This window comes from Phyllobates terribilis, unplaced genomic scaffold, assembly GCF_046119375.1.
Source record: "Phyllobates terribilis strain yellow unplaced genomic scaffold, ASM4611937v1 Scaffold_11__3_contigs__length_659146591, whole genome shotgun sequence".
NCBI lineage: Eukaryota > Metazoa > Chordata > Amphibia > Anura > Dendrobatidae > Phyllobates > Phyllobates terribilis.
This window is the reverse complement of record NW_027362771.1, coordinates 262988276-263015483: the sequence shown is the minus strand read 5'-3', so window position 1 is coordinate 263015483 and position 27208 is coordinate 262988276. Positions and strand designations below refer to the sequence as shown.

The 27208-nt window shown below is 40.0% G+C and overlaps 1 protein-coding gene across 2 annotated transcripts in view; it reads right to left on the bottom strand.

Annotated features, from left to right (window-relative positions):
• Window positions 1-4222: 4222 nt before the first annotated feature.
• Window positions 4223-27208, bottom strand: part of PHTF2 (putative homeodomain transcription factor 2) — a 128688-nt gene continuing 105702 nt past the window's right edge. For both annotated transcript variants that reach the window (XM_073652289.1, XM_073652290.1), the window contains 7 exons: window positions 24508-24780; window positions 22990-23121; window positions 21619-21705; window positions 19898-20053; window positions 18896-18991; window positions 17342-17467; window positions 4223-15830 (listed from right to left, as the gene is read on the bottom strand). In XM_073652289.1, the coding sequence (XP_073508390.1) occupies window positions 15810-15830; window positions 17342-17467; window positions 18896-18991; window positions 19898-20053; window positions 21619-21705; window positions 22990-23121; window positions 24508-24780 (891 nt within the window). In that variant the 3' untranslated portion in view covers window positions 4223-15809. The remainder of the gene's footprint in view (window positions 15831-17341; window positions 17468-18895; window positions 18992-19897; window positions 20054-21618; window positions 21706-22989; window positions 23122-24507; window positions 24781-27208) is intronic.

The window sequence follows — 27208 nt, the reverse complement described above, 5'->3', positions numbered from 1 at the left end:
TGAAACTCATATTATATAGAGACATTACAAACAGAGTGATCTATTTCAAGTGTTTATTTCTGTTAATGTTGATGATTATGGCTTACAGCCAATGAAAACACAAAAGTCATTATCTCAGTAAATTAGAATAATTAACAAAACACACCTGCAAAGGCTTCCGATGCATTTAAACAGGTCCCGTAATCTGTTTTCAGTAGGCTCCACAACCAGATCTGACCGGAGACCATAACTGAAGACTAGACAAATCCGGCTCCACTCCCAGCCAACTTCTTCCAGTGCTACTGTCGATGATTGACAGGTCTCTCCCTTGTACACACACGAGAGAGACCTGTCAATCATCTAGAAAGGTGCTGGGAAAATGGTTCCTTGCTATGTGCATTAAATTCATAATATTCAAAATTACATGATGGCAGGGTGCAGATACATACAGGTGCATCTCACTAAATTAGAATATCATCAAAAAGTTTATTTATTTCAGTTCTTCAATACAAAAAGTGAAACTCATATATTATATAGAGTCATTACAACCAGAGTGATCTTTTTCAAGTGTTTATTTCTGTTAATGTTGATGATTATGGCTTACAGCCAATGAAAACACAAAAATCATTCTCAGTAAATTAGGATAATTAATATGTAATTAATACTTGGTCGTGGCTCCTTTCGCATCAGTTACTGCATCAATGCGGCGTGGCATGGAGGCGATCAGCCTGTGGCACTGCTGAGCTGTTATGGAAGCCCAGGTTGCTTTGATAGCAGCCTTCAGCTCGTCTGCATTGTCGGTCTGGTGTCTCTCATCTTCCTCTTGACAATACCTCATAGATTCTCTATGGGGTTAAGGTCAGGCGAGTTTGCTGGCCAATCAAGCACAGTGATACTGTTGTTTTCAAACCAGTTATTGGTACTTTTGGCAGTGTGGACAGGTGCCAAGTCCTGCTGGAGAATAAAATTTCGATCTCCAAAAAGCTTGTCGACAGAGGGGAGCATGACGTGCTCTAAAATCTCCTGGTAGACGGCTGCGCTGACTTTGGTCTTGATAAAACACAGTGGACCTACACCAGCAGATGACATGGCTCCCCAAACCATCACGGATTGTGGAAACTTCACACTAGACCACAAGCAGCTTGGATTGTGGCCTCTCGACTCTTCATCCAGACTCCGAGACCTTGATTTCCAAATGAAATGCAAAATTTACTTTCATCTGAAAACAACAACTTGGACCACTGAGCATCAGTCCAGGTCTTTATCTCCTTGGCCCAGGTAAGACACTTCTGGTGTTGTCTATTGGTCATGAGTGGCTTGACACAAGGAATGTGACACTTGTAGGCCATGTCCTGGATACGTCTGTGTGTGGTGGCTCTTGAAGCAATGACTCCAGCAGCAGTCCACTCCTTGTGAATCTCCCCCAAATTTTTGAATGGCCTTTTCTTAACAATCCTTTCAAAGCTGCGGTTATCCCAGTTGCTTGTGCACCTTTTTCTACCACACTTTTACTTTCCACTTAACTTTCCATTAATATGCTTGGATACAGCACTCTGTGAACAGCCAGCTTCTTTAGCAATGACCTTTTGTGGCTTACCCTCCTTGTGGAGTGTGTCAATGACTGCCTTCTGGACATCTGTCAAGTCAGCAGTCTTCCCCATGATTGTGAAGCCCACTGAAACAGACTAATGGACCTTTTTAAACGCATCGGAAGCCTGTGCAGGTGTTTTTTGTTAATTATTCTAATTTACTGAGATACAGTGGCTATGGAAAGTATTCAGATCCCTTTACATTTTTCACTCTTTGTTTCATTGCGGCCATTTGGTAAATTCTAAAAAGTTCATTTTTTTTCTCATTAAAGTACACTCTGCACCCCATCTTGACTGAAAAAAAAAACAGAAATGTAGAAATTTTTGCAAATTTATTAAAAAAAATAAAAACTGAAATATCACATGGTCATAAGTATTCAGACCCTTTGCTCAGACATTCATATTTAAGTCACATGCTGTCCATTTCCTTGTGATCCTCCTTGAGATGATTCTGCTCCTTCATTGGAGTCCAGCTGTGTTTAATTAAACTGATAGGACTTGATTTGGAAAGGCACACACCTGTCTATATAAGACCTCACAGCTAACAGTGCATGTCAGACCAAATGAGAATCACGAGCTCAAAGGAACTGCCCAAGGAGCTCAGAGACAGAATTGTGGCAAGGCACAGATCTGGCCAAGGTTATAAAAGAATGTCTGCAGTACTCAAGGTTTCTAAGAGCACAGTGGCCTCCATAATCCTTAAATGGAAGAAGTTTGGGACCACCAGAAGTCTTCCTAGACCTGGCCATCCAGCCAAACTGAGCAAGCGTGGGAGAAGAGCCTTGGTGAGAGAGGTAAAGAAGAACCCCACGATCACTGCGGTTGAGCACCAGAGATGCAGTAGGGAGATGGGAGAACGTTCCACAAAGTCAACTGTCACTGCAGCCCCCCACCAGTCGGGCCTTTATGGCAGAGTGGCCCAACGGAAGCCTCTCCTCAGTGCAAGACATATGAAAGCCCACATAGAGTTTGCTCAAAAACACATGAAGGACTCCCAGACTATGAGAAATAAGATTCTCTGGTCTGATGAGAGAAAGCTAGAATTTTTTTGGTGATAATTCTAAGCGGTATGTGTGGAGAAAACCAGGCACTGCTCATCACCTGCCCAATACAATCCCAACAGTGAAACATGGTGGTGGCAGCATAATGCTGTGGGGGTGTTTTTCAGCTGCAGGGACAGGACGACTGGTTGCAATTGAAGGAAACATGAATGCAGCCAAGTACAGAGATATCCTGGATGAAAACCTCTTCCAGAGTGCTCTGGACCTCAGACTTGGCCGAAAAATTTAAAGGAGTCTGAATACTTTCCGTACCCACTGTAATGACTTTTGTGTTTTCATTGGCTGTAATCCATAATCATTAACATTAACAGAAATAAACACTTGAAATAGATCACTCTGTTTGTAATGACTCTATATAGGAGTTTCACTTTTTGTATTGAAGAACTGAAATAAATTAACTTTTTGATGATATTCTAAATTTGTGAGAAGCACCTGTATATGTTTGCATATTGGCCACATAGCGTATTTGTGCACCTGTACATCAATTTAATGCCAAAGGTATGTGGGCCCTATTTTTTTTTTTTAGTATTATACATTGGGTGGGTGGGGGGTGTTGCCCCCTCCAGGGCCCAGCATCCTTATCGACACATCCTTCCCAGACAAGGTTTTAATTGAGAGCTGTGTGCCTGGCTTCCTTTACACTTCCCCATTCAGATGAGGCCTGGTTTGGCACATGGAGAGGTAAGACATTATTAATAGGGACCATCCATATTCAGGTACACCTTGACGTGGTTGGATGGCTTTTGGGCTCTTTGACTAAAAAAACAAAACAAAACTGCTAACATAGTACCTTACGTTTTTTAACGTTTACAGCAATAGTAGAGTCCATGTATTCATTAATCGCAGTGTGCTGATGTATAGTGCATGTACGGGTTTATATATGGCCTTGTCATGGCATACTACCTTATCTTTAAACAGGCTTCTGAAATTTCTAATTTGCTAAAAACAATGGAAACAAGTTCTCGGAGATGATGAATCACATTTCACTAACAGGCCGACTTATAAATCTGAAAACCCCAAACACATTACACTAATGTTGGTTGAACAAACGGATATCAACGGGTTCGTCAGACAATCAAATGTGTATGGGGGTGTCAGCCAACTGATTGTTGAAGGAGATGTCGATTGGGCATGTCCAATTTCGGACTGCCGGTTACATTGTTCTTCTGGAGATAAGCTGCCTGCAGACTTGCCAGCTGGTGGCTTTCCCAGAGGATACAGGAGTGCTCAGTCAAACAAGCAATCCGGTATATGGGAAAATTAAGATGGCTGTGGGCCTCAGCATCGTTTGGCCGATAGCCATCTAAAGGTGTATGTGGGCCTTAAGTAGCATCCTCAGAGTTTCTGGAAAACTTACCAAACTGCCTAGTGTTTATTGTAAAATTTATTGGGCGTAAGGGTTATTGTATTTGGATTTTCCAATGAAAGTTAATTTAAATGTTATAACAAAAACATTTTTCACCATGTCATTGTTACAACTTTGTGGGAATAATTTAGAAAAGATTTTATAGCTGGTTACCACTTTTAAATAGGCAACCACATGTAACCCCCAATATCTCTGTAAAAAACTCTTAATAAATAAACATCACACAATGTTTTTCATGGTTTTATTTAATGTTAAGGCTTTACAGCATTTTCCTTAACTGGTGGTTTATTCACACATTTGTTTTTAAAATATATAATTTGTGCAAAATGTAGTTCAGTGAATGCTTGTACCTTAATTTGAAAAACGACTTTATAAAATGGTTTCTATCAAGATCTAGAACACTACAGACACACAAGAATTGCAGCACATCAACAAATCAGCATATAGTCCGCCCTTTCTTTCCACTATTCCCAATGCACTTTGGTCATTAACAAGTTAGAAAAGAAAAATGTATTTTGTAGTGTTTGTGTGAACGCACAAGTAAGGACACAGTACTACATATACATGACGTACATCAGCATTCAACATTATTCAAACACTAGATCTCCAATCTCATATGTTTAGTCTCTAAAGACCGGCTTTCCCAGTATGGGATTTCATTAATGCTGGTTTTTAACAGTGCTGACCTTATATACAAAGTCAAAACCAAGACATTCACATTTCCAGAAGCAGTGTTGGTTGCAATAAGTGTAACACTATAGCAATATTTCAAACAAATAGAAAACTACTTTTGAGACTTATTGCTAAACCTTTTGTATCTAGAACATAATTAAAAGGATAAAATTATTCTGGAATCATTGAAGAGTGATAATTTTATCTGCTCGATTTCCCAAAAGCATTTTTCTGCCCGCCAATTGATTTCATTTTAAAGGGACACTATCACCTTTAATTCATAAATACTTCACCCCTTGTAAACAACAGTTCTTTATCCAACCACTCTTGCATAATGACGTACCTCAAATATACAGATTGACAGCATTTTCATTAAGAAATGTCCCTGCCTTCAGTCCTGCTGCCACAATAAGTGAGAAATTGTGTTTATAAGTGATCTGTTAACTTGGGATCCAGTGAAATGGGATCATTTCTCAGCCTTCTGCTAAGCCTTGGGCTGGATTCACACATCAGTGTGTCTCAGTCAGAGCATGGATTACACGGTGTAGATGGGCCATGGATCTCTTGACCAAAACTTGACCATCTCATGTACACCTACGGAGCTGCTGAGTTCGGCCAGTGTGTGAATCACAGATAGCAAAACATGGATGTGTGAATATTTGAAGAAACATGTCACATGGAAGGTTGTCCAAACAATTATTATTCCTTGCCTTTTTTTTTACAATTGTGGCTAAATGAAAAATCTAACTATGGGTTGGATTAAGGGTCATTCTATTCTATCCTGTGTGACCTATTAAAGAGCCACCTGCACTGTGGGAGTCTGTACAAAAAAACATCACAATGACAAGTTTGACATTTAAAAAAAAAAAAAAAGTGACAAGCAGAGTCAAGGCAAGAACAAACAAACAGAGGAGATGCTGTGTACAACAAACTAGGCGTGATGGGCAGGATTTTCGTTATTAATACCCCGGATTTCTCCGCAAAATCACATGGCCACAAGCAATCATGTGAATAGCGGAACACTACTACTATGTAAAAGACAAAGCTGCACAGTCCTTTAAAAAGTTTTGTCTTCAGCTTTATATACTTGAATGGAGTGGCAGGGCACCAGCATGGCCTTTTGCGTCATTCAATTCCTACTGGGCAGGTTCTATAAAACCGATTCACATTTCAATATTTAGAAAATTGATACAAAAAGAACAAATTTCAAGGAACCAGAGTAAAACAACAAAACAAAAACAAGCAGTGTGATTAACAAAAGTGAGTTTGTTTTTACTTAGTCTGGTGATAGCATCCCTTTAAAGAACAATTTCTATAAATTAATTCAAATGTAACCCAACAGGTATTTTTCTCATTTGTTACCATTTGCCGCTTTATTTTTTAAGTCTCTGTCCTGCAGATTGCATTTAAAAATGCCCACTAATGATATTCTCTGGCCAGTACAATCAAAAGTGCTTAATATTGCACAAAAAAAAAATGATACAACATGTTCGATGACCTACTGAAAGGCCTGTAGAAAATAATTCCTTAGTTTATAGTGAAGGATCAGACACAGAGATTTATCATTAATTTGAAAGTCTACATTGCCATTATATGTGCCAAAAGTGTTGTTAAAAGGTTTGATAAATTTAGTGCAAGGTTGAACTATAACACTTCTGGTGAGAGCTTTTTCTTCAGTTTTTACTTCCCACCACACATTTAAAAAAATTGCAATTCATATAATTGGATTGTACTTATTTGCTTGGCTAATCAAGTCCATTTTCCCACCCACATTTCAAAAGTAACAAATACTGAAAAAAATGCCAAAATTAGCAATTTTGCTGTAAAAATGATAGAAAACAAAATGTGTGACTTTTTGAAACCAGAAAACTTCTGCATAGACATTGATAAATTCTCACCTCATAGATGTACTGATGTCTCACTAACGATCGGTTCAGAAATCTAGCACTCCGCAGCGCACCAGTAATGGTCAACCAATTGTTTAAGTCAAGTCGTGTTTTTTCATGTAAAATGTACCCTCCCAGATTAGGAAACCATGATACTGAGAGGATCCCTATTAAATAGGTTAAAATTGTGAACAAGTCATTTGGTGCATTTTCCTTGCCAAATAAACTGTTTTTATATTTCCAGAAATTACATTCAGCGCCACAAGCACATTTGCAAATGGCATTGCTTACTGCTGAAACTTACATTTTAGTTATAGCGGTATTTAAATAGACCTCAAAACCTCAGTATGTCCTATCCCTGATGCTCTTGGTGAAGCTTTTCCCTGTGGATTACTGCATGTGAAAACCACATGGTTTATTTTAACATACAGAACCAGAATGCCATTAGATAGAACAGAAAAACTAATTTATGCAGCCACAATTTGTCTTCTGCATATCTACATTGCAGAAAAGATTCAGATGTATGGTCTACAGTCTAGGAACAGGGAAAAGAGAAATGCTAAAAGGTGGAATAAAGTAAGTCGAGAGATGAGCACAAGATTCAGGAAAGTCACAGCTCACGACCTTCATTCACCAATACAAGTAACGTTTGGTCCTGAACGAACCCTAGGAAACATCATGAATAGTTAGACAGCTTGTGACCTGCACTTTCCATGAGTGCGGTAGTCATCTTTTCGGCTTACATTTCATGGCTATCTTTATCAGAGACTGTGAAACTGGTCAACTAATTGACAAACCTTCATCAATGGCGCAAGGGTGCTGAACACACTAAAAAAAAACTTTCACTCTCAACTTAGTGTATCTCGCTGGTTTCCAGATATAAACAGTGTCTTTCTTTCATTTGGACATAAGGGTAAGGTTTCTCCTTGTGGAGAGTGACAAGCCAGTTCTGCCATTCCAGTATGAGGAGACTTATATACGCCATGCATGCTGCTCTGGGTAATAAAATATGCAAATTGTCTCTTCAGAGAGGAAGAGGACTAGAACTCTAGTGCCACCTATAGGAAGTAGCAATCCTACAAGCCAATATCGACCCTTTACTTCCAATTGGTGGCACTAGAGTTCAAGTCCTCTTCCTCTCTGAAGAGTCAATTTGCATATTTTGTTTCCCAGAGGAGCATAGAAGATGTTTAATTCTCCTCATACTGGCATGCCAGACCTTGCATGTCACTCTCTACAAGGAGAAGCCTTACCCCTTAGATCCCAGTCTTAGCCTCTCACCTAGCCAAATCAGATCTCATACTTTGCACTGACAAGGGGCAATAACCTGAAACACCGTGTCTACAAATTGAGATTTTGATTTGGCTTTTATCCCAAGTCATATTTCAAGGCTTGTTAGAGGGTCGATAATGACTTGTAGGATTGCTACTTCCACTAGGTGGCACTAGAGTTCTAGTCCTCTTCCTCTCTGAAGAGACCATTTGCATATTTCGTTTGGACAAAAATTTGAAGGCTGCCGCTGATTGGCTGCAGCAGTCACAAAATTGTTTTTAGCAGGAGACCAGGAAGAGACACAGGGCTGAGAGTGAAGCCGGTCCGGTTGGAAAATATAGAGTTTTTTTAAATTTCTGCAGCACCCTTGGGCCATAATAAGAGATTTCTCACTAGTGGACAACCTCTTTAATGTCTTACTATAGCTTAGTCTTGTGATACCTCATTACATTTTCACAATAAAATACACAATAGTGACTGTGACCACATTATAATAAAAGAATGTTAGCTTCTGGATCCGATTTGAAATATTCTGATGTGTAATCCATTGCAGATATTTGGGATTGACCTTTAGATTACTGTGATTGTTCTGCATGTGAACTAGCTCTTTTCAATAGGGCTAATCAGTGTGTGACTACGATTTATGGCTTCCAGGCAGTAGCCACATAAAAGGGGGACATGTCACTTAAGCAGCTTTATAATCCGTGGCTAAAATATCTGCACCTACATAAACGGCAACCCAGATTTTCTAGTAAAAAAAGGAAGAAGTTTGCAGGTCATTTTCACATGGAATTTGGTGTGGAATACATAAAATCCACCTGGAAAAAAACCCGACGGTACGTAGCCTAACAGTCAACATCTAGCTAAACCACCAGTAGGCTCAGCATTATAAATGGCAGAACTAATGTGCTTTTCTGACTTTTGATGACCTAACAATCGCCCCGTTCCTGCATGTTTGAAAATTGCTTTTTATTTTTAGTAATAAACTGCTATTCCTACACACGGTAGCTGCCTATAATTATTTTAGGTTTTTCTTGGTATTGCTTAGATGCTGGTACAAATTCCTATTACGTGGAAACGAGTTATCCCAAATTGTTATTTTGTTTGACTTCAAAGACAATACTGCAGAACAGAAAATGCAATAACTTTACTTACTGAAATTCACCCTTACAAACAGGGACATTTAGATGAAACACTGTACACTTTGACATTTTTGGCACTCACAATATCCTGAACCTATTTATGGTGTAAATTAAAGAAAAATAGCTTACATTTTTTCCACCAAACAAACATTAATACTTAAAAAGAGAAAACAAAACAATTGCTTAAGACAAATACAGAAATACAGTTGAAAAAATGTTGACTTGCGTTGGTAGAGATAGAGGCCACGCTAGTAAAAGGATATTGGGGAAATGGCATAAGCCAGAAGTTAGGAAAACTCAAAGCTTCTAAACAATAAAACGCTACTAAATACCTACAAAATCAATGTAACAGTAAAAGGTGCAGGACTTCAAATCCACATTACTGCAAATAGTCACAAATACATCTCATATAATACACAACCTACAGAATAGTAACCAAGAACAGTTATTGCTTTAATAACAGCTTAATATGAAGCAATGTGAACAAAACCATCAGTGGAAGGTGGATTAGGGGGGCTATCACTTATTTGTTTCACAACTTTGTTGTCCGGTTCTAATAATACATAATTTTGGTAAAAAAAAATAAAATAAAACAAGACAAATGATCATACCCGTGTAGTGACCTGTCAATCAAATGCTATACTTATGGTCTGTGTTTAGCCATAAATAGGCAAAGTACAAAAAAATATTCCAATAGAAGTAGAAGCGAAAAAGGCTTTGAGAAAAAACACTTGTTATCCTGTTTGCACCCCCAAAACAATTAAACACCTCAATCAGCCATATCATTTCAACCACTGAGGGGTAAAGTGAACATCATTATGTCTTTACGATGGAAAAAAGGGGAATATACTAGGCAGCAAGTGGACAGCCAGTTATTGAAGGTGATATGTTGGAAGCAGGAAAAATGGGCAAGAGTAAGGATCTGAGCATGATTAATGATGACCAAACTGATGTCTAGATGACAAAATCAGATCATTTCCAAAACGGCAGGTTTTTGTGCGGTTTTCTTGGTAAGCAGTGATCAATGCTGATAAAGCTAGCCCGTCTGGTCCGATGGGCTGCTGTAGCATAAATTGCTGAAAAAGTTAATTATGGATATAATCTAAATGTTTTAGGTCACACAGTGCATTGCAGTTTGCAGAGAATAGGTCTGCACAACCACAAATCGGTCTAAGTGTCAATGCTGAACCCTGTTCACTGCCAAGGGCACCGACAATGGGTACACAAGCACCAGGACTGGGCTATGGAACAATCTTAAATAATGGATTTCTTTACATCATGAGTGGCAGTGTACAGTGCTTACCTGGGGAAGCACCATGAGAAGAAGGCAATCTTGTGGAGGCAGTGTGATGCTGGGAAACCTTGGTTCCTGCCATTTATTTGGATGATATGTGAAAGGGATTGTTGGGTTTAAATCGATAAGTCTGCAGTTACTCTGTGTGACTGCAGACTTGTTAATCCCCCCCGTGCACAAACTGTGCAGTGCAGGGATTCGCCGGTTGCTTACCAGGGACTGGAGGGCTTGAATGAGTTATACATACTCCCGGCTGGAGCCCGTCCAGTGGGAGCAGCCTCGCTGGACTCACTGGGCGGCAGAGTCACTAGTCGGGGCATGGCTTTGCTAAATACAAGTGTATGGAGAGCAAGGCCGCACCCACTGGCCGGGAGTATGTACACCGGCAATAATAGCTATAGGCAGCTTAATTAGTCGTGACCGAGAGGTGATATTTCTTGGGGAGGGCAGGTATAGCCGTCACTTGGAATGTAAGCGTGGTTCATATGCTATAGCTATTATTGCCGGTGTACATTTTTCCTCCTCTTGGCACCTTGCGACCACTACTTATTTAGGCTGCCCACAGCCAGTACTGACGGTGTATACTTTATCCCCCTTTTTTTGGCATCAAGCAATACTTGGCAATACCTGGACTATACAGCACCCATGCCCTATGTACAGTAGGCCACATGTGAAGATGTCCAGTACCTCACAGACTATATGATTTAGCTTTTCTGAAGCCCCTGATGAAAACCCCTGTGGGGTTGAAACGTTGGGCAACTATACTGACGACTCCTTGAGCAAGTATATATCGGAGCAATAATTAAAGCACTCATTATTATATTCATACATTTGACTCTCTTTATAATCATTTGGTGTGCCGGAATCTTTGTCTACATCGACTAGTTTGTTGTGTTCCTGGCACCCCTCTTCATTAGTTGAGCCTGGTCTTTATATATTATTTATAGAGTTACACAGAGTGACTGCAGACTTATCAATTTGGACCAGACAACATTTACAACTCCATGTGAAATGTCTCTGTGCCGCCTGATTTTTTTTCCTTGGACAGTACGAAGTGTTTCATAGATCTATAAACACTCATGAAAATCACAGATCTGAGTATGAGCTCTGTGAGACTCCAAGCAGGTCCTATTCTGACCCTTGATTTTGGATCACACTTGGCCATACAACTCAATACTCATCCATGAAATATGTGTACAAATCAGAATAACTCAGAATTACTTCTGTGTCTCATGGAACCGATCAATTTGAATATAATTTGAATTTAAAAAAACAACCTTCCAGTGGTCTTAGTATTGGCATAAGAACAAATACATCTCTTGAGTAGGAAAAAAGAATGTAGAACGGATGCAAATAGGATGATACCAGAGGGGAAAGAAAACAGTTTCTTAGAGATTGTAAAATTCACATGAATGTGTGAATGCAGCCTTATAGTGTTGAATCCGCATGCAGCTCTTTCAGAATTAGGCGGGGCTACAAAAGTTGGACCCAAATTGATCATGAAGTCAACACATATAGCAGCAATATACCATCACCTTATGGGAGAAGAATACCCCGTTAAAGTACCTGCTGCTAACATTGTGTTGCCAGATACCACAGAACGTAAAGAGTCCATGCCTCAATGGGTCAGAAGGGGAGACCTATACAATATAAGGGAGGTGGTTTTAATCATATGGCTGATTGGTTAAAAAAAAACCAAAAAAAAACCCTCAAACATTGGTGTAAAATGGACATAAAAAGGGTGCCTATACTTGCTCTATTGGTCAGTGTGGGTCCAGGTCCTGATCCTCTCACCGATCGCTCAAAACACTTGTCCGCTGCTGGAGAAGCAGAAGCGATCGCTCCCATATGTGTGCGTATGGGGTCAATGCAAAAATGCACAAACACAGTGCAAAAATATAGTTAGCGTTCTGGGTTATTTTTCTTATTCTAACATCCAAGTGGTGTCAATGTGGAACACCTACCCAAAAAATCACAGGTATAGTACATGGTGCAGTTGTAATATAAAAAATAAATAACAGTAAAATAAAATAAACCGCAGATGGTCAAAAATGCAGAGTGCTCTGTGTGGATGTGAATGAAGAAATCTACATAACACATCGCCCAGCAGTACTGGATGACATTCTTTATGCAAAATACCACCTCAAATGCCAAGCGGTGTGTTATTCCCTATTCTTAAGATTTTAACAGTCTTTAAAAGCTGCTTTCCTAATCTGATAAGGGGAAATGTCAGACATTACAGTTATATAGGATTTGTGTATTTTTCCGCAGGCACGTGAATGGCCCAATAATTCAGAAATAAAGTAACAGACAAAATATAATCCGAACCTCCCACCCTCTCTGCGATGCACCAAATATCTATTAACTGCATGTCTTGGTATAGGGGGCACCCAAAGTTTAGAGAGCATAAAGTAGGAAAAACGTATTTCCTTCTAATTAAAACTTCTATGGTAGTGTAAGGAACCGGAGAAGTCAAACCCACTAGATTTAAAGCCCTAATGTACATAAAGTCCTGTTTCTCCTGATTGTGTATAATACACATGCTGCAGAAAAACACTCAGAACTTTACAGCATACATACATCTACAAAACACTGCTGCATGCAGAGTACACACACACACTCAGCTCTGATACATACACACACAAGTTCTGCTACATGTGCGCACGCACAATTGGCCTTCATACAAAAACACAGCTCTGCTACATAAACACACACTGATTTTAAGTGAAATGAAAACACTACCGCATTTTGAACTTCCTTACAGGAATGTGATGGATCACATAACCTTAAAGGTCTTTCAAATAACCAGGAGTTGATGTGAAGGTCCTGGTAACTTCCTCTCCTGTTCTGCATGATATTATTGATCAGTGAAGGGCAGGAGGAGAAAAAACTGTGCTGCTGCATAGTTCATCTCAGTGATTGCTTCCTTCCCAATGTCAGGATTTTCTTCGGTTATATCAAGCTGCCTCCGGACTATAAGAAGCACATACTTTGCAGCCAAATTTTTTTCCTTGTTAAAAAGTGTGTCTTTTAGTCCAAAAATATGACAATCTGATTAGTTGTGGTAGTGGATTTCAATTTCCGCAGTTTAAAGCATACCCTGAAAAATATATTTTCTTAGGTTAAGCTATTATATTCCAAAAATTTACTACTTATCTTTTTATCACCATTATTATTTGGAGCCTCGTCCCTTCATTCAACATACTCCATACCTTAATGTGCAGGCTCAGAAATTAAGTACAGACACTGGCTGTGTCACTGGCTCCTACAGCTTAATGTGTACAGCCCTGTGTAGTATAAAAGATGACTTGGCAATTGTACAGAGCAAGCACTTTTTACCTTAGGTGGGACCCAGATTATCATATACTGAATATATCCCAACCAATAAGGACATATTGAAGTGACCCAAAATGTACTAAACTTGCAATCAGAACACTGAAAATAGTGTAACACGAGTGTGACCAGAATCTTATTTCACCATCATCAACCAACAGAGTAACACTGCAAGTTTTAGTAACTTGATGCTTTACCTCTGAGACAATGGCCCCGGTTCATGAAGACCGGTGTCATTCAGGTTGGGTCCCGATTTATTAAAAGGCTTGCCCTTGTTAAGGTATCAGGTGAGTCTGAAAAGTGATGCGTGTCTCGCCACAAATCTTACTCCAGTATGGGACTGCAGCAAGATTTCTGGCATAAGGGAGTAAAATTCGTCATGAATTAGATGAGCTGTGGCGTCACACCCCTGTACCGCCATAGCTCCATCCAATTTGGAAAAGCAGGGCAAAATTGTGTGAAAAGGCCAAAAGTTGCAAAATATTTGCGCAACCTGCAACTGGGCAAAGATTTTGCAACTTATCACAGTGTTTTATGCCTAAAATCTGGCAAAAACACTTTGATGAATCTTGGCCAATATATAGAGGGCATTAACCTGCATTATTCGGAAACCGAACACTTTTTGCTATGCAATTATTGATTAAAGACAGTCACTTTTGATATAATCTGTGATCTATCTATCTGTCTCACATTGTAAATGTGCATTTGTTGCTCTTGAGGTTTATTTTTCTTCTGTTCCTACCATTTTAAAGAGAAAAAAAAATGCAAAAAAGTGCCATACACAATTTCCCAAAAAATTATAGTTTCACAGCAATACTCTTGCAGTGTAAACCAGCCGCTGATCAAGAGCTTGTTCACAGGGTGAAATGATCTTTTGCTCAGCACAAAAGATCTCTCCGGGCAGCACATCATCCAGCGTACCCATGACTCATGCTGCGGAGAACAATGGCAGAACAGAAGATTCAGTGTGGAAGGGGTGCAGTCCACCTGTGTGAACAGGGTATTAAACAATTTTCATATCGGCGGTCATTCAGTTCCGCCAATCGTTCGGTGTAAAAAGCATCTCCCAGCACCGAGGTCCACCCTGTCTGTGGAGCTGCTACAGTGACCTGGAGATAACCTATACCATATACTGAAACTATCTCCAAAGCACATCAGGGCAGCTTCCTACTGCTGGGGCACAGTCATTACCACCCTGGACAAAATCAGTGTGATTTGACAAGCAAGGGTATTTAGGGATCTATTTATAATTACATTTCCTCTATTTGCATATTTTTTTCTATTTTCGGAGAACCCCATCAACGCAAAAAATATAACACTAAAACGAAAATCACAAGACAATCTCGATGTAGATAGAGAAACTGACCTAACAATTAAGCAATACTAAATTTGGAAACAATGGAAGAAACACTTACCTGAACGAACAAAGAAATTGTCTAAGAAATGAGGCTATATCATGGGATATGGAAAACAAAGATTAAAACTAAACAGTGATAGCTCCCCCTGAAATCCCCTACCAAGTTTTGGTCAACAATCCAAATATTAATTAGGAAATAATCAACTTCACATTTGTAATGCCAAAGAAAATGTAACGGTTGACGCACTCCACTTTCCATTTTCATTGATACATTTCTTATGCAACAGGGCCGATTAGCTTGAGAAGTTCTGTATATTGTATCATTCAGCTCATCATAGCTTGGGAAACTGCTCCAGACGCTTGAACTTTTCTAGCAGCTGACAAAACCGAGGAACAATGAAACTTGGAGGCTTTATTCCTCAATTGATGACAACCTTTGAACGTCCCATTCTGCTGTATTTTCCCCTTTTGTATTCCTGCCATTGGATTTTCACACAACCAAGAGGGCAAAACCCCTCATAACAATTACACATGCACCAAACTTAGGCTCTCCAATGTCTGCAGTGACTTCTCCAGAGAGATGCTGGTTGCCTTGCCTTGATGCATAGAAGCACGATCTACCACCATAGGCTTGTAAAGGCTAAAATAATAGTAAAATAAAAAACAACAAACACTGACAAGGTAAAATAAATAAAGAAATTGCACAAGTCAGTCAGACGTAAACACTTCAGTTTTGAAAACCATGTTTTGCCATTGGCCTCCGCTTCCGGCCGTCAGCACAGTAACCACTGAGAGGCAGCTTATTCTATGCCAGAAATAGTGCTCCACAGAACGAGTGGAAAATCCATCTGATCAGCATCATGATTTGATCTTCCATAACTAGAAGGAAAAGGAAAAAAGAAAAAAATTACCAAAAAGTAGAACAATATAAACCTAATCGTTTTTGGTTTCTACATTTTGGATTTGAATAAAATAATAATTGAAATTTAACTACAACCAAAAATCTTTATCAGCTTTTAACCATTTTATTCAGGAGTCTTTGACCACCCAGCTTCTTGACAGCTCAGAGTGGGCTATTTAACGGATGTGGGGGTCAGTGTTGTGCTTTCTAAAGGCGCATGTACACTGAATGATTATTGGGGGGTGAGCATCCCTAGAAACGCTCGCTTCAAGATAATCTTGTAGTGTAAACAGGCTGCCGAACAAGAAAAACACTGGTTCATCAGGCGAAATGATCTGGTTTGCTTAAAAGATCATTGTTCCCAGCAGCACATCATCCTGTGTAAGCAGGATCTGTGCTGCTGAAAACAATGGCAGCCTATGTGCACAGAACAATCTATTACTGACCCTTCAATATATTCATTAACCTGTTAACGCAAAATGAAGAATAAGTATGTCAAAGCAAAGGTGCCAGTGTGAGGAGGGAGCTCAGGAGCGGAAAAATAAACATGTTACAGGTTTCAGAAAATGACGACAAAAAAATTAAAAATGAATTAAAAGTTTGAAACAACTCATCTCTCAAATGAAAAAAAAAAAGCCCTCGTACAGCTATGAGTGTGAAAAACTAAAGAAGTTATGGCTCTTAAAAGAAGGGAAAAATGTAGGAGTAAAAACGTAAATGGGTTTGCCTATTGAAACAGATTGTTAAAGGGGTTGTCTACGACTCAGACAACCCTTTCTCAAAGCCCTATATTTCTCACTTGTAAAATAATAGCACATATACTTGCCTCCGGTGCAGATTCCAGCCATGTCGGCACTGGCTGCTCTTTCACTTCCTTCGGATGTATGTGATTCGTCCGAAGGTGGCAAGAGTGAAGCCAGCGCTGATTGGGCAGCAGGGATTGCATGACATAATATCATGCTATCCCCGGGACAGCCAGTGCAACGCCACTGGAATGTTACTGGCAATGGAGGAGAGAGTAGGTATTATTTTGCAAGGAGGAAACAAAAGGGATTGAGAAGTGGTTGTCTGCTGCGCGGACAACCCCTTTACATGACTGCCAATCAGCAAACAAGTAGCTGATCAGCAGTTCGGCTGATATATATGCACCTTAAAATCAAGTCAGATTATGTTTCACTTCTGCTTCCTCTCAAAGCATAGACAAGAGAGAAATGGCAGCTTCCACCCTCCCTGGCTTCGATTAACCATTATGATGCACAGATTTGTTACATTTTATTTTTTTGGGGCAGGTGGTGGTGGAGATGGGAATAGAAAAGGTTTCAGAAGATTTACAGTGAACCTTCTGGTACAAGAAATGGGAACAGCAGAATGGTGCCAGTTTTCCCTAATAAGATATTTTACACAGTGTCATATAATAACATTGTACCATTGATTAATGCCAAATAAAATCAATAAGTATTACTTAAGTTTCTCCAAGTAAAAAGCTTACCTTGAGATTAAATCCCAGTAGATCACTAATAACACCCGAAACAGCAGATAAAATAACCACCTGAGTGATATTATACAGCAAGGGATTCATTGTCAGACCGTATAACCTAAAGGGACTGTCCAATTCCTTCAAAAGGAAAAAAACAAAGCACGTTTATTACAAAATAAGCATAAAATCAAATCCCAAGATTAGAATTAACGTTACCCTTCAATTCTAAGACAGCAATGTTATTAGAAATCTTGCATAATATTAATATGCCGCACTGGAGGATGTTATTTCGACTTTACCCCTTTCAGATGATAGGATTTGCTCGAATACTATTTCAAACACATTTTAGAGATAGGAGAAAGATGCGGCTTGACAAATAAAAGCTTTCTCCTGTTCTACTGCAGGCTCTGATCAGACGTCTCGCAAGGGAAAGCAGTGTGGATACTGCTACATCTAAACAAGCCCTAAAGCGGTTTGCAGCGGCACAATTGTGTTGCTTCACTTCTATTAGTTCTTCCATTTATTCGGGAACCAGAGTGTAAACCTTTGGGGAGAGCTGCCTAGTGAGCTTACTGTTTACTGCCGTCAAAATGCTTCAGCAAGTCAGCGCTCAAATCATGTACAACAGATCAGTCCCATTACAGCTGGTACTGCTATTACTAAGGGGAACACATGCATCACTGTTTATATAGGAAATGGTGATCACCACGGGAAGAATCAAAATCAACAAGTAACGCAATCTGGATCCCAGATGCACATTCAGCTCTCTGCTCTGTGTTTTGTATTGGCTTGGTATGAAGAAGAAAAAAAAAAAACTTCTCTACATCTTAAAGGGAATCTGTCAACAGCTTTGGCTACCCCATCTAAATAATGTAGAGACAGAGACCCTGATTACAGCAATGTGTTCCTTACTGGGCTGCATGGTGCGGTTTTGATAAAATCACCAATCACTAGAAGATTTGTAAACCTGCTGCCATATAGTCCTACATATTCATGAGCTCTGTATAACCTCACCCCCACCACTGATTGGCACCTTTCTGTGTACACTGTGCATAGGCAGAAAGCTGCCAATCAGTTATGTGGGCGGGGTTATGCAGAGCTCAGCATTCAGAGAACTGGTAGATCTGCAGCAGGGAAAACTGTGATTATATCAAAACTACAGCAAACCGCCCAGTAAGTGACACATCGCTGTAATCAGAGTCTCAGCCCCTACATCATGCTGTAGCAGAAAGTGGTGACAGATTCCCTTTAAATGGGTATTTTCATCTCTCAAACGGTGGCATATCGCCTGTGTTTTGGGAAGGATCTGATCTCTGGGGACCCCACTAGTCTTGAGAATGATGGGGGACGACGACACAGTTGCTGGTTCAGAACTACGACTCCTTTAAGCCTTTCCATGCACAGGAACCCCATAGTCTTCCTCTCCAACACAGTTACATTAGCGGGCATGTGAGCAGTGCTGGGAAAAACTGATCATAAAGTAAAGGCAAGTCCTAGTGATAACAATTGGCTACCCCGTTAATGAGTTACAAATCTGACTTTTTTTTTTTTTAATAGATTACTTACTTTTAACAGCTTCGTAGCTAGTTTTAGCACGTTGTTGACAAGCGTCAGCTCCTCCTTCTTGTTTGGTTTCTTCTCCATTTTCAAGTACAAATTAATCTGTTAACATAGCAAATTGTTGCATGGTACATTGTTATAATGTGCCTACGATATATCAGCTCATCAAAGCCGTTACTTCCCACAATCATTCATGATTGATGAAATCATGAAGCAGGAGGTCACTTGGTGTCACCTGCCCTGTTCTGTAGCTCCATTTCAAGTGACCATGGTAAAGCAGATCCAAAAATAGGCCATAAAAGTAATGGTTTTCATACAATATGATAATCAATGATCATAAATATTCAAAGAATTTCATTTATTAGGAAAAGAGACTACTTTTAGTAATCAAGGTGTAATATGTATTTGCCAAAGTAACAAGTCAAAAATGAGAATTCACTTAGAAACAGATGGAAACTACTGATTTCCATGAGATGCTTGGAAACATTTGTAATATGTCAAAATCCTTCATATAGGACAAGATTGGTTTAAAATAGCTTCATATAGAAAAAAAAAGTTAGATCGTTAGAGAAAATGGTTACATTTATGGCCATTTTAAACCATGTCTGATTCGTCACTCCCTGTAGATTCATAAAATGAATATTTCCCTGTACAAAATGCTACTCTGCTAAAATAATACGATTCTTTTTTGTAAAGAAATAAAATAAATAAAAAAAGAATAATAATCTTATTTCTATATATTAAAAAACAGACAAATTACAGAGAAAAGAAAATAGAGGTTGTAACATGCAGGTATATTGTTGATTTCTAGAAAGTAGCACTCAATGCCGTCAGGGCCAAATAAACAGCTTTTACCATAGAACAGTGTTCACTCTTGGTATATCCAAACTAGTAAAGCCCGCCATGAGAAAGAATAGAAAGAGCAGGAAGAGATATTCCGATGATCTAGGGTTTAGTTTACAAATATCAGCAAACATGACTACATTGGACACAAGATGCCTTGCCTACCTGTTCGGTCAATAGTATTGAGGTATTGCTATATTTTTTGCTGGTTTCTGATCCAAGTGTAACAAATCTCAACAAAAAGAGAGTTAATGAAATGCACCAAATTACGAGTTCCCAGTTGTAGTGACACTCCAGAAACGTTTCATGAATATGAAGAAGCTAGAACAAAAAAAAAAGGAAGGGGGCAGAAAGAAAACAGATAATAAAAGGTTATTTGTGTGATTTTAGTTTTTTTTTTTTTATTTTAAGAAATGAAAGACTAATGGAGGAACAGCACTCTTCAAATGCATACCAAGGCTAAGTTCACACTGGTGGCATAGTTCCAGTTTTGTAAAGGATCCATAATACCAGTCTTTGGCGCAGCAGGAGGGAAGTTGTCCCTGTATTATCAAGCTGTGAAACAACGGTCTGATAAGAGATGTCTGGGCTATCACCAGATATGGTGCTCACGGAATAAAACGTGCATATGCTGTACCAGATTTCCTCACTAGATGGCAGACTGATTCTTCCACATCTAGTCATGTCATCTTCAGGACAAAACAAAAGCCTAATTGTAGACCGTCAATACTGTATAAATCACTGTATAAAATCTGTACAGCCCACAAGGTCAAATACTCAAGTTGTCGGAATGCCATATAGCATTTATGATTAGCCACAGTATTAAACGAAGGAGATCAGAAATGTTTAAGCTGATGAGAAGTGATGATTATTGTAGGATCCTTTAGTAAATTTGTGCTGTGTGTGACAGAGCAAAGGACAGCTGACTTACAGCCGTATAATGAAGGTTATACAGCATACAAAGATCAGCTTGACCTAACCATACCTCACAAAAGCCCCCATTAAAATAAAAACACCTATACTCCCCTCCCATGCCGGTCCCGTTCCAGCAGTGTCGGCACTTGCATTCCCGGGGCTCACATGAGCCGCAGCTCTCACTTTCTTTTGATTACTTAAAAATACGGGGACAATGACGCCAGCCCTGATTGGTCGCCGGGCTCACGTGACGCAACCACCTCACATGAGCCCTGGGAACGCGAGTGATGACACGGCTGGAACGGGGCCAGCACAGGAGGGGAGCATAAGTGTTTGTATTTTAATGGGGGCAACCATTCAGACCGAGAAAGGGTTGTCCTAGTAGTAGACGACCCCTTTCAGTCTTTATCACTATGGATCTGTTCTCACACTTAATTATTTTAATCATACAAAATTATTCTGGAAATAGAATAGTTTTACGCCATGTTATCTGCAAGTCTGTAGAATCGCTGCGGAAACATAATTACTTGTCACCAGTTTGGCCCCATGCTGTTCTGTATAATCCCACTATGTTAGAAAGGTGCCCGACAAGGAGTTGATAATAGTGTCCTTATACTGTACTACATGGAGGAATCTGGCAGCGAATGTTCCCTTCTCCTGCAGCTCCACCACAGGGGGAAATTAAGTATTACGCAATTCTCATTTAAATGAATGAACTATCCTTTGATGATATTTGCAAGATGTTCTCCACTCAGTCATATTAAAAAGAGTTTAGAAGAAAAAGAAACCCCATCTTTAAAAGGGTTTCCCCCCCACCCCCAAAAAAAAAATCACGTTTGATACCCAACTACAGAATGGATGATGAATATCTGATTGCAGGGGCCAATCTTAAGAATAAGGGTCCTGGAGCATGCACAATGCTGCTCCATTCAACGGGGCTGATAGAAACAAATGGAAAAAAAACACTTTACCTGTGCACAGCAAATGAACACCGCCGATATGGTCAGTAAGAAAGCTGATGATACTATTACATCCACTGAACGCTGGGGGCCTCTCCGCTGTAAGGGGAAAATACACAAGTATTCTTCAGGTTAGCATACAGATTTCAGGTATATTACATAACCTCTAGCATCAGAGGAAGAAAACACCAAACACTGGTACACCACTACCATCTTCCAGCTACCGGCCTAACTATTTTTTTTATTTGTGAAGAAATCAAGTTTGGATTGTCCTATCAAATTTTTATTGTAAATGGGGCCCACGTGTCCTAAAGATCCCATCTAAATAATACAAATTGCTGGCACATATCTAATGCTGTCAAAGAATAAACAGCATCAAATACATGATCCTAACTAAGCAAATGCTATAGCGAGACCAAATGTCCTCCATTGTGGAAATGACCAAATGAATGGATGAAAACAAACAAACATTCATTTCTAGTCAAATGTAATCTGAGTAGGCAGTGCTTCATCATCCTTTACATAAATTCAGAAATAATGGCACACTTCTTGAGGATTTTTAGGCCAGTTTTATGCAGAACTGATTTTTAGGGAATGTCCCTGAATTAAATGTTGCTTTACTTTGTTGGGACAATTTGAAAAATGTTTCTATGTGTAGAAACTGATCTAAATTAATATTAACTGATCTTACATTCCTTTGAAGAGGACCTGTTGCATGCTAAAAAAAAAAAAAAATGGAGTTAAATGGGTATTCTCATCTTCAAGATCCCATCCCAATATGTAGCAGGTGTAATAATAATAATATTAGCAAATACCTCCAGTTAGAAATGTAGTATAGTTCTTCTGATTCGCTATGTCACTTACCCCATGTGCAGGGCATTGCAGCAGCTTAGGTATCCATGGTTACAACCACTCATATTGACAGTTAGTTAGAAGTTGGTGGTCGTAACCATGGATACCTAAGCTACTGCAATGCCCTGCACATGGGGAAAGTAACATAGCGAATCAGAGGAACTATACTACATTTCTAATTGGAGGTATTTGTTAATATTATTATTATTACACTTACTACATATTGGGATAGGATCTTGGAGATGAGAATACCCCTTTAAGTACCTTGTAATAATCCCTGCATGTCCCTGATTCTGCTGCTTGTTTCAGTCTAGAACTGCGTCACTTTATTGCTGAATGTTCACATGTGTTGGTTTTGAAGCATAATATGTGAAAACTCTACTTGAAATCAAACTGGATGTTTCTTCTCTGGGGGCTTGTGTTTTCACCCCTCCCTCACAAATGCTGCCAATCACAGCATCGGCAACATCTGAGACTGCTGGTTGTTTTTATGGATGGTCTCATGAATGGTATTAGTGCATTTTCACCTACCTTTAAGTATGAACGAAGCGAGAGCCACATTTTTATATTTTGGACCTTCTTTAGACGGAAATGTGGAACTTCAGATTTTCTAGCTCTTCTGGCACTAGTCAAATGACCAAATAATTTTGCAAACAGTAATCTCTATAATGAAAATTAAAATCATTTGTCACTTTATAGCAAACAAAAGACATGTCTTTAATTGGAAAATCATGAAAAGAAAAGTATGGTATATCACAAAAAATACTAATTGTGCACCATTGTTCCTATATACTGAAGTCATCCTCTTTCATACATGGTCAACGTTCTATTCTTGTTCTTTACAGAGTGAAAATGTTGCATAACTGTCACATTGAAGGGGTATTCTCATATTCAAGATCCTATCCCAATATGTAGTAGGTGTAATAATAATATTAGCAAATACCTTTAATTAGAAATGTAGTATAGTTTTTCTGATTCGCTATGTCTCTTTCATCATGTGCAGGCATTGCAGGACCTTAGGTATCCATGGTTACGACCGCTGATATAGTGACAGTTAGCTAGCTGCTAGTGGTCGTAACCATAGATGTCTGAGCTACTGCACATGAGGAAAGAGACATAGCGAATCAGAAAAACTATACTACATTTCTAATTGGAGGTATTTGCTAATATTATTATTATTACACCTACTGCATATTGGGATAGGATCTTGGAGATGGGAATACCCCTTTAAGTCTATTATACACAGACTTAACGGAAAGTAAAAATCCTATTTTAAATCATAGATTACTTTCATGACTGATACAGGTAAAGGGATTATTAAATAATTTCAGTACAGAAGGGTCATGTGACAATGTAAGGTGTCATAACATCACTGCTATCAATAAAATGTATAAAAAATACAGTTTATAGTCATTTATTAAAACTGTGAACGTGTACTAGTAAAGTCAAGTCTAAGCAATGCTTATGTTATATAACCTATGGAAGAAATCACCAAGAGTAATAGAATTCTGCACAATGTTTTTGCTCTTAGACATTACATAACTGATGCCAATCCAGCTGATTTTGCCAGGAATTAGCAACAGTCTTCAAGAAGATCTCATTTGAAATGTATAAATATATGTGTGGCCAGTACAAAGGACTTATTCCTTCCAAAGACCATATTAAGGACCAGGGGGCACTCACTACGGGTGGAAGAAAGGTGATTCCGGCACCTAAACAGGAAAGGGTTCTTTACAGTCAGAGCAGTCAGACTGTGGAATGACCCTCCCACAAGAGATAGTGATGGCAGACACTGACAGCTTTCAAAAAAGGGCTGGATGATTTCCTAAGTACACATAACATTGTGGGTTATAGATAATCTAGTGACAGAGAATATATAAATAGTGGAGAAAGGTGGAACTTGATGGACCCACGCCTTTTTTCAACTATGTACCATGAGCCGATATGGATGTGTATTGCACAGATCCATAATATACTTTCCCCTCCATCCCATAGTTCATTCTATCAATGCCTTACATTACCAGCTATGATAAAGTTGTGTTAACGTACCTGTTTGTATGTTCTCTCTGCTACACATAACAAGAAAAAGAAAATCCAGACCAAGGAAAACCGAACCACAAAACTAATAACCACCATGGAAATGACCATGATGTCAGTGCTGGACCCAAAAGCAATGCTGTAAATTTCAGAGGCAGAAAGTGTCGCCAGCTGCTCCAAGTCTCTGGATTCAGAAAGCCTAAAGGCAAATGGAGTCAATCCGAGGATAAGAGAAATGAAGTTTCCAAACATCTGATATCCAATCCCTGGAGTGTAGTTGTTCACCTGCAAACAGGTACAGGGGTTTTATTTCATTGTACAGAAACACACATAAAACACTGAACCAGCTACACATACCTGCTACCTATCATGACAGATCAATAAAAGCAATAGAAAATCTTGGTTCCCAACTTATGGTATTGTTTACCCATGGGGTAAAAACTGTGCTTTAAATCCGAGTTATAGCTAGGGGGATGCTGGTGTGGCACGTAGCATCGATGCTGGGAGAGGGCAAAGAGCCGCTGCTCATTGAATAATTTATTCTGTACAAAGTTGAATGTGCTGACAACAAAATCACACAAAAATCATCAATGGAAATAAAATTTATTAACCAATGGAGGCCTCGATTTGGAGTCACCCCCAAAATTGAAGTGGAAAAACACACTACAGGCTGATCCAACTTTGATGTAATGTCCTTAAAACAAGTCAAAATGAGGCTCAGTATTGTGTGTGGCCTCCACATGCCTGTATGACCTCCCTACAATGCCTGGCCATGCTCCTGATGAGGTTGCGGATGGTCTCCTGTGGGATCTCCTCCCAAACCTGGACTAAAGCATCCACCAACTCCTGGACAGTCTGTGGTGCAACGTGACGTTGGTGGATGGCGCGAGACATGATGTCCCAGATGTGCTCAATCGGATTCAGGTCTGGGGAACGGGCGGGCCAGTCCATAGCTTCAATGCCTTCATCTTGCAGGAACTGCTGACTCACTCCAGCCACATGAGGTCTGGCATTGTCCTGCATTAGGAGGCACCCAGGGCCAACCGCACCAACATATGGTCTCACAAGGGGTCTGAGGATCTCATCTCTGTACCTGACAGTCAGTCTACCTCTGGCGAGCACATGAAGGGCTGTGCGGCCCTCCAAAGAAATGCCACCGTACCCCATTACTGACCCACTGCCAAACCGGTCATGCTGAAGGATGTTGCAGGCAGCAGATCGCTCTCCACAACGTCTCCAGACTTTGTCATGTCGGTCTCATGTGCTCAGTGTGAACCTGCTTTCATCTGTGAAGAGCACAGGGCGCCAGTGGCAACTTTACCAATCCTGGTGTTCTGTGGCAGATGCCAAGCATCCTGCACGGTGTTGGGCTGTGAGCACAACCCCCAGCTGCGGATGTCGGCCCTCATACCACCCTCATGGAGTCGGTTGCTAACAGTTTGTGCAGACACATGCACATTTGTGGCCTGCTGGAGGTCATTTTGCAGGGCTCTGGCAGTGCTCCTCCTGTTCCTCCTTGCACAAAGGCGGAGGTAGCAGTCCTGCTGCTGGGTTGTTGCCCTCCTATGGCCCCCTCCACGTCTCCTGGTGTACTGGCCTGTCTCCTGGTAGCGCCTCCAGCCTCTGGACACTACGCTGACAGACACAGCAAACCTTCCTGCCACAGCTCACATTGATGTGCCATCCTGGAAGAGCTGCACTACCTGAGCAACTTCTGTGGGTTGTAGAGTCCGTCTCATGCTATCACGAGTGTGAAAGCACAACCAACATTCAAAAGTGACCAAAACATCAGCCAGAAAGAATTGGTACTGAGATGTGGTCTGTGGTCCCCACCTGCAGAACCACTCCTTTACTGAGGGTGTCTTGATAATTGCCAATAATTTCCATCTATTGTCTATTCCATTTGCACAACAGCATGTGAAATTGATTGTCAATCAGTTTTGCTTCCTAAGTGGACAGTTTGATTTCACAGAAGTTTGATTTACTTGGAGTTATATTCTGTTGTTTAAGTGTTCTCTTTATTTTTTTGAGCAGTGTATGTATGTGGAACCTGCCTGAAAAAAAATGTTTAAAAAATATCAAAAAGAATGAACATTTGCATAGAAATGTCAAAACTACTTGCTGTGCACATTTTTCTTTTCACCGTTTCAGACTTCAAAACCCGTGAAGTGGCTAAAAAGTGACTGGTCCATTATTTTGTTTGGGCGTTGCCACTCTGCTACATATGGAATTAAAGGGAACCTGTCATATGAAAAAACACTATTAACTTGTAGATATGGGGTTATTTTGCAGGTTAATAGCGTTCTGAACCTGCCCGATGCCTGCACATAGACCCCTGGTAACGGGAGGAAATTAACTTTATTTCCCCTGGCAGCGTTCGGCTTTCAGTCATGGGGCGGCACCGGTTCACTCACCGTTTTGTGTAGAGAGTGACGGCTGTGACCACACCTTCGGCACCGACTGACAGCCAGGTTTAATGCTGAACTGCTGTCAGTCAGTGCTGGGGGCGCGGTTACAGCTGTCGCTCTCTATACACAGAACAATAACCGAACTTGTGCGGTTGCGGCCCCGTGACTGAAACACGAACGATGCCAGGGGGAATAAAGTTAATTTCCTCCCGATACTGGAGGCTATGTGTAGGCGCCGGGCAGGTTCACAACGCTATTAACCTGCAGATTAACCCCATATCTGCAGGTTAACACTGTTTTTTTAA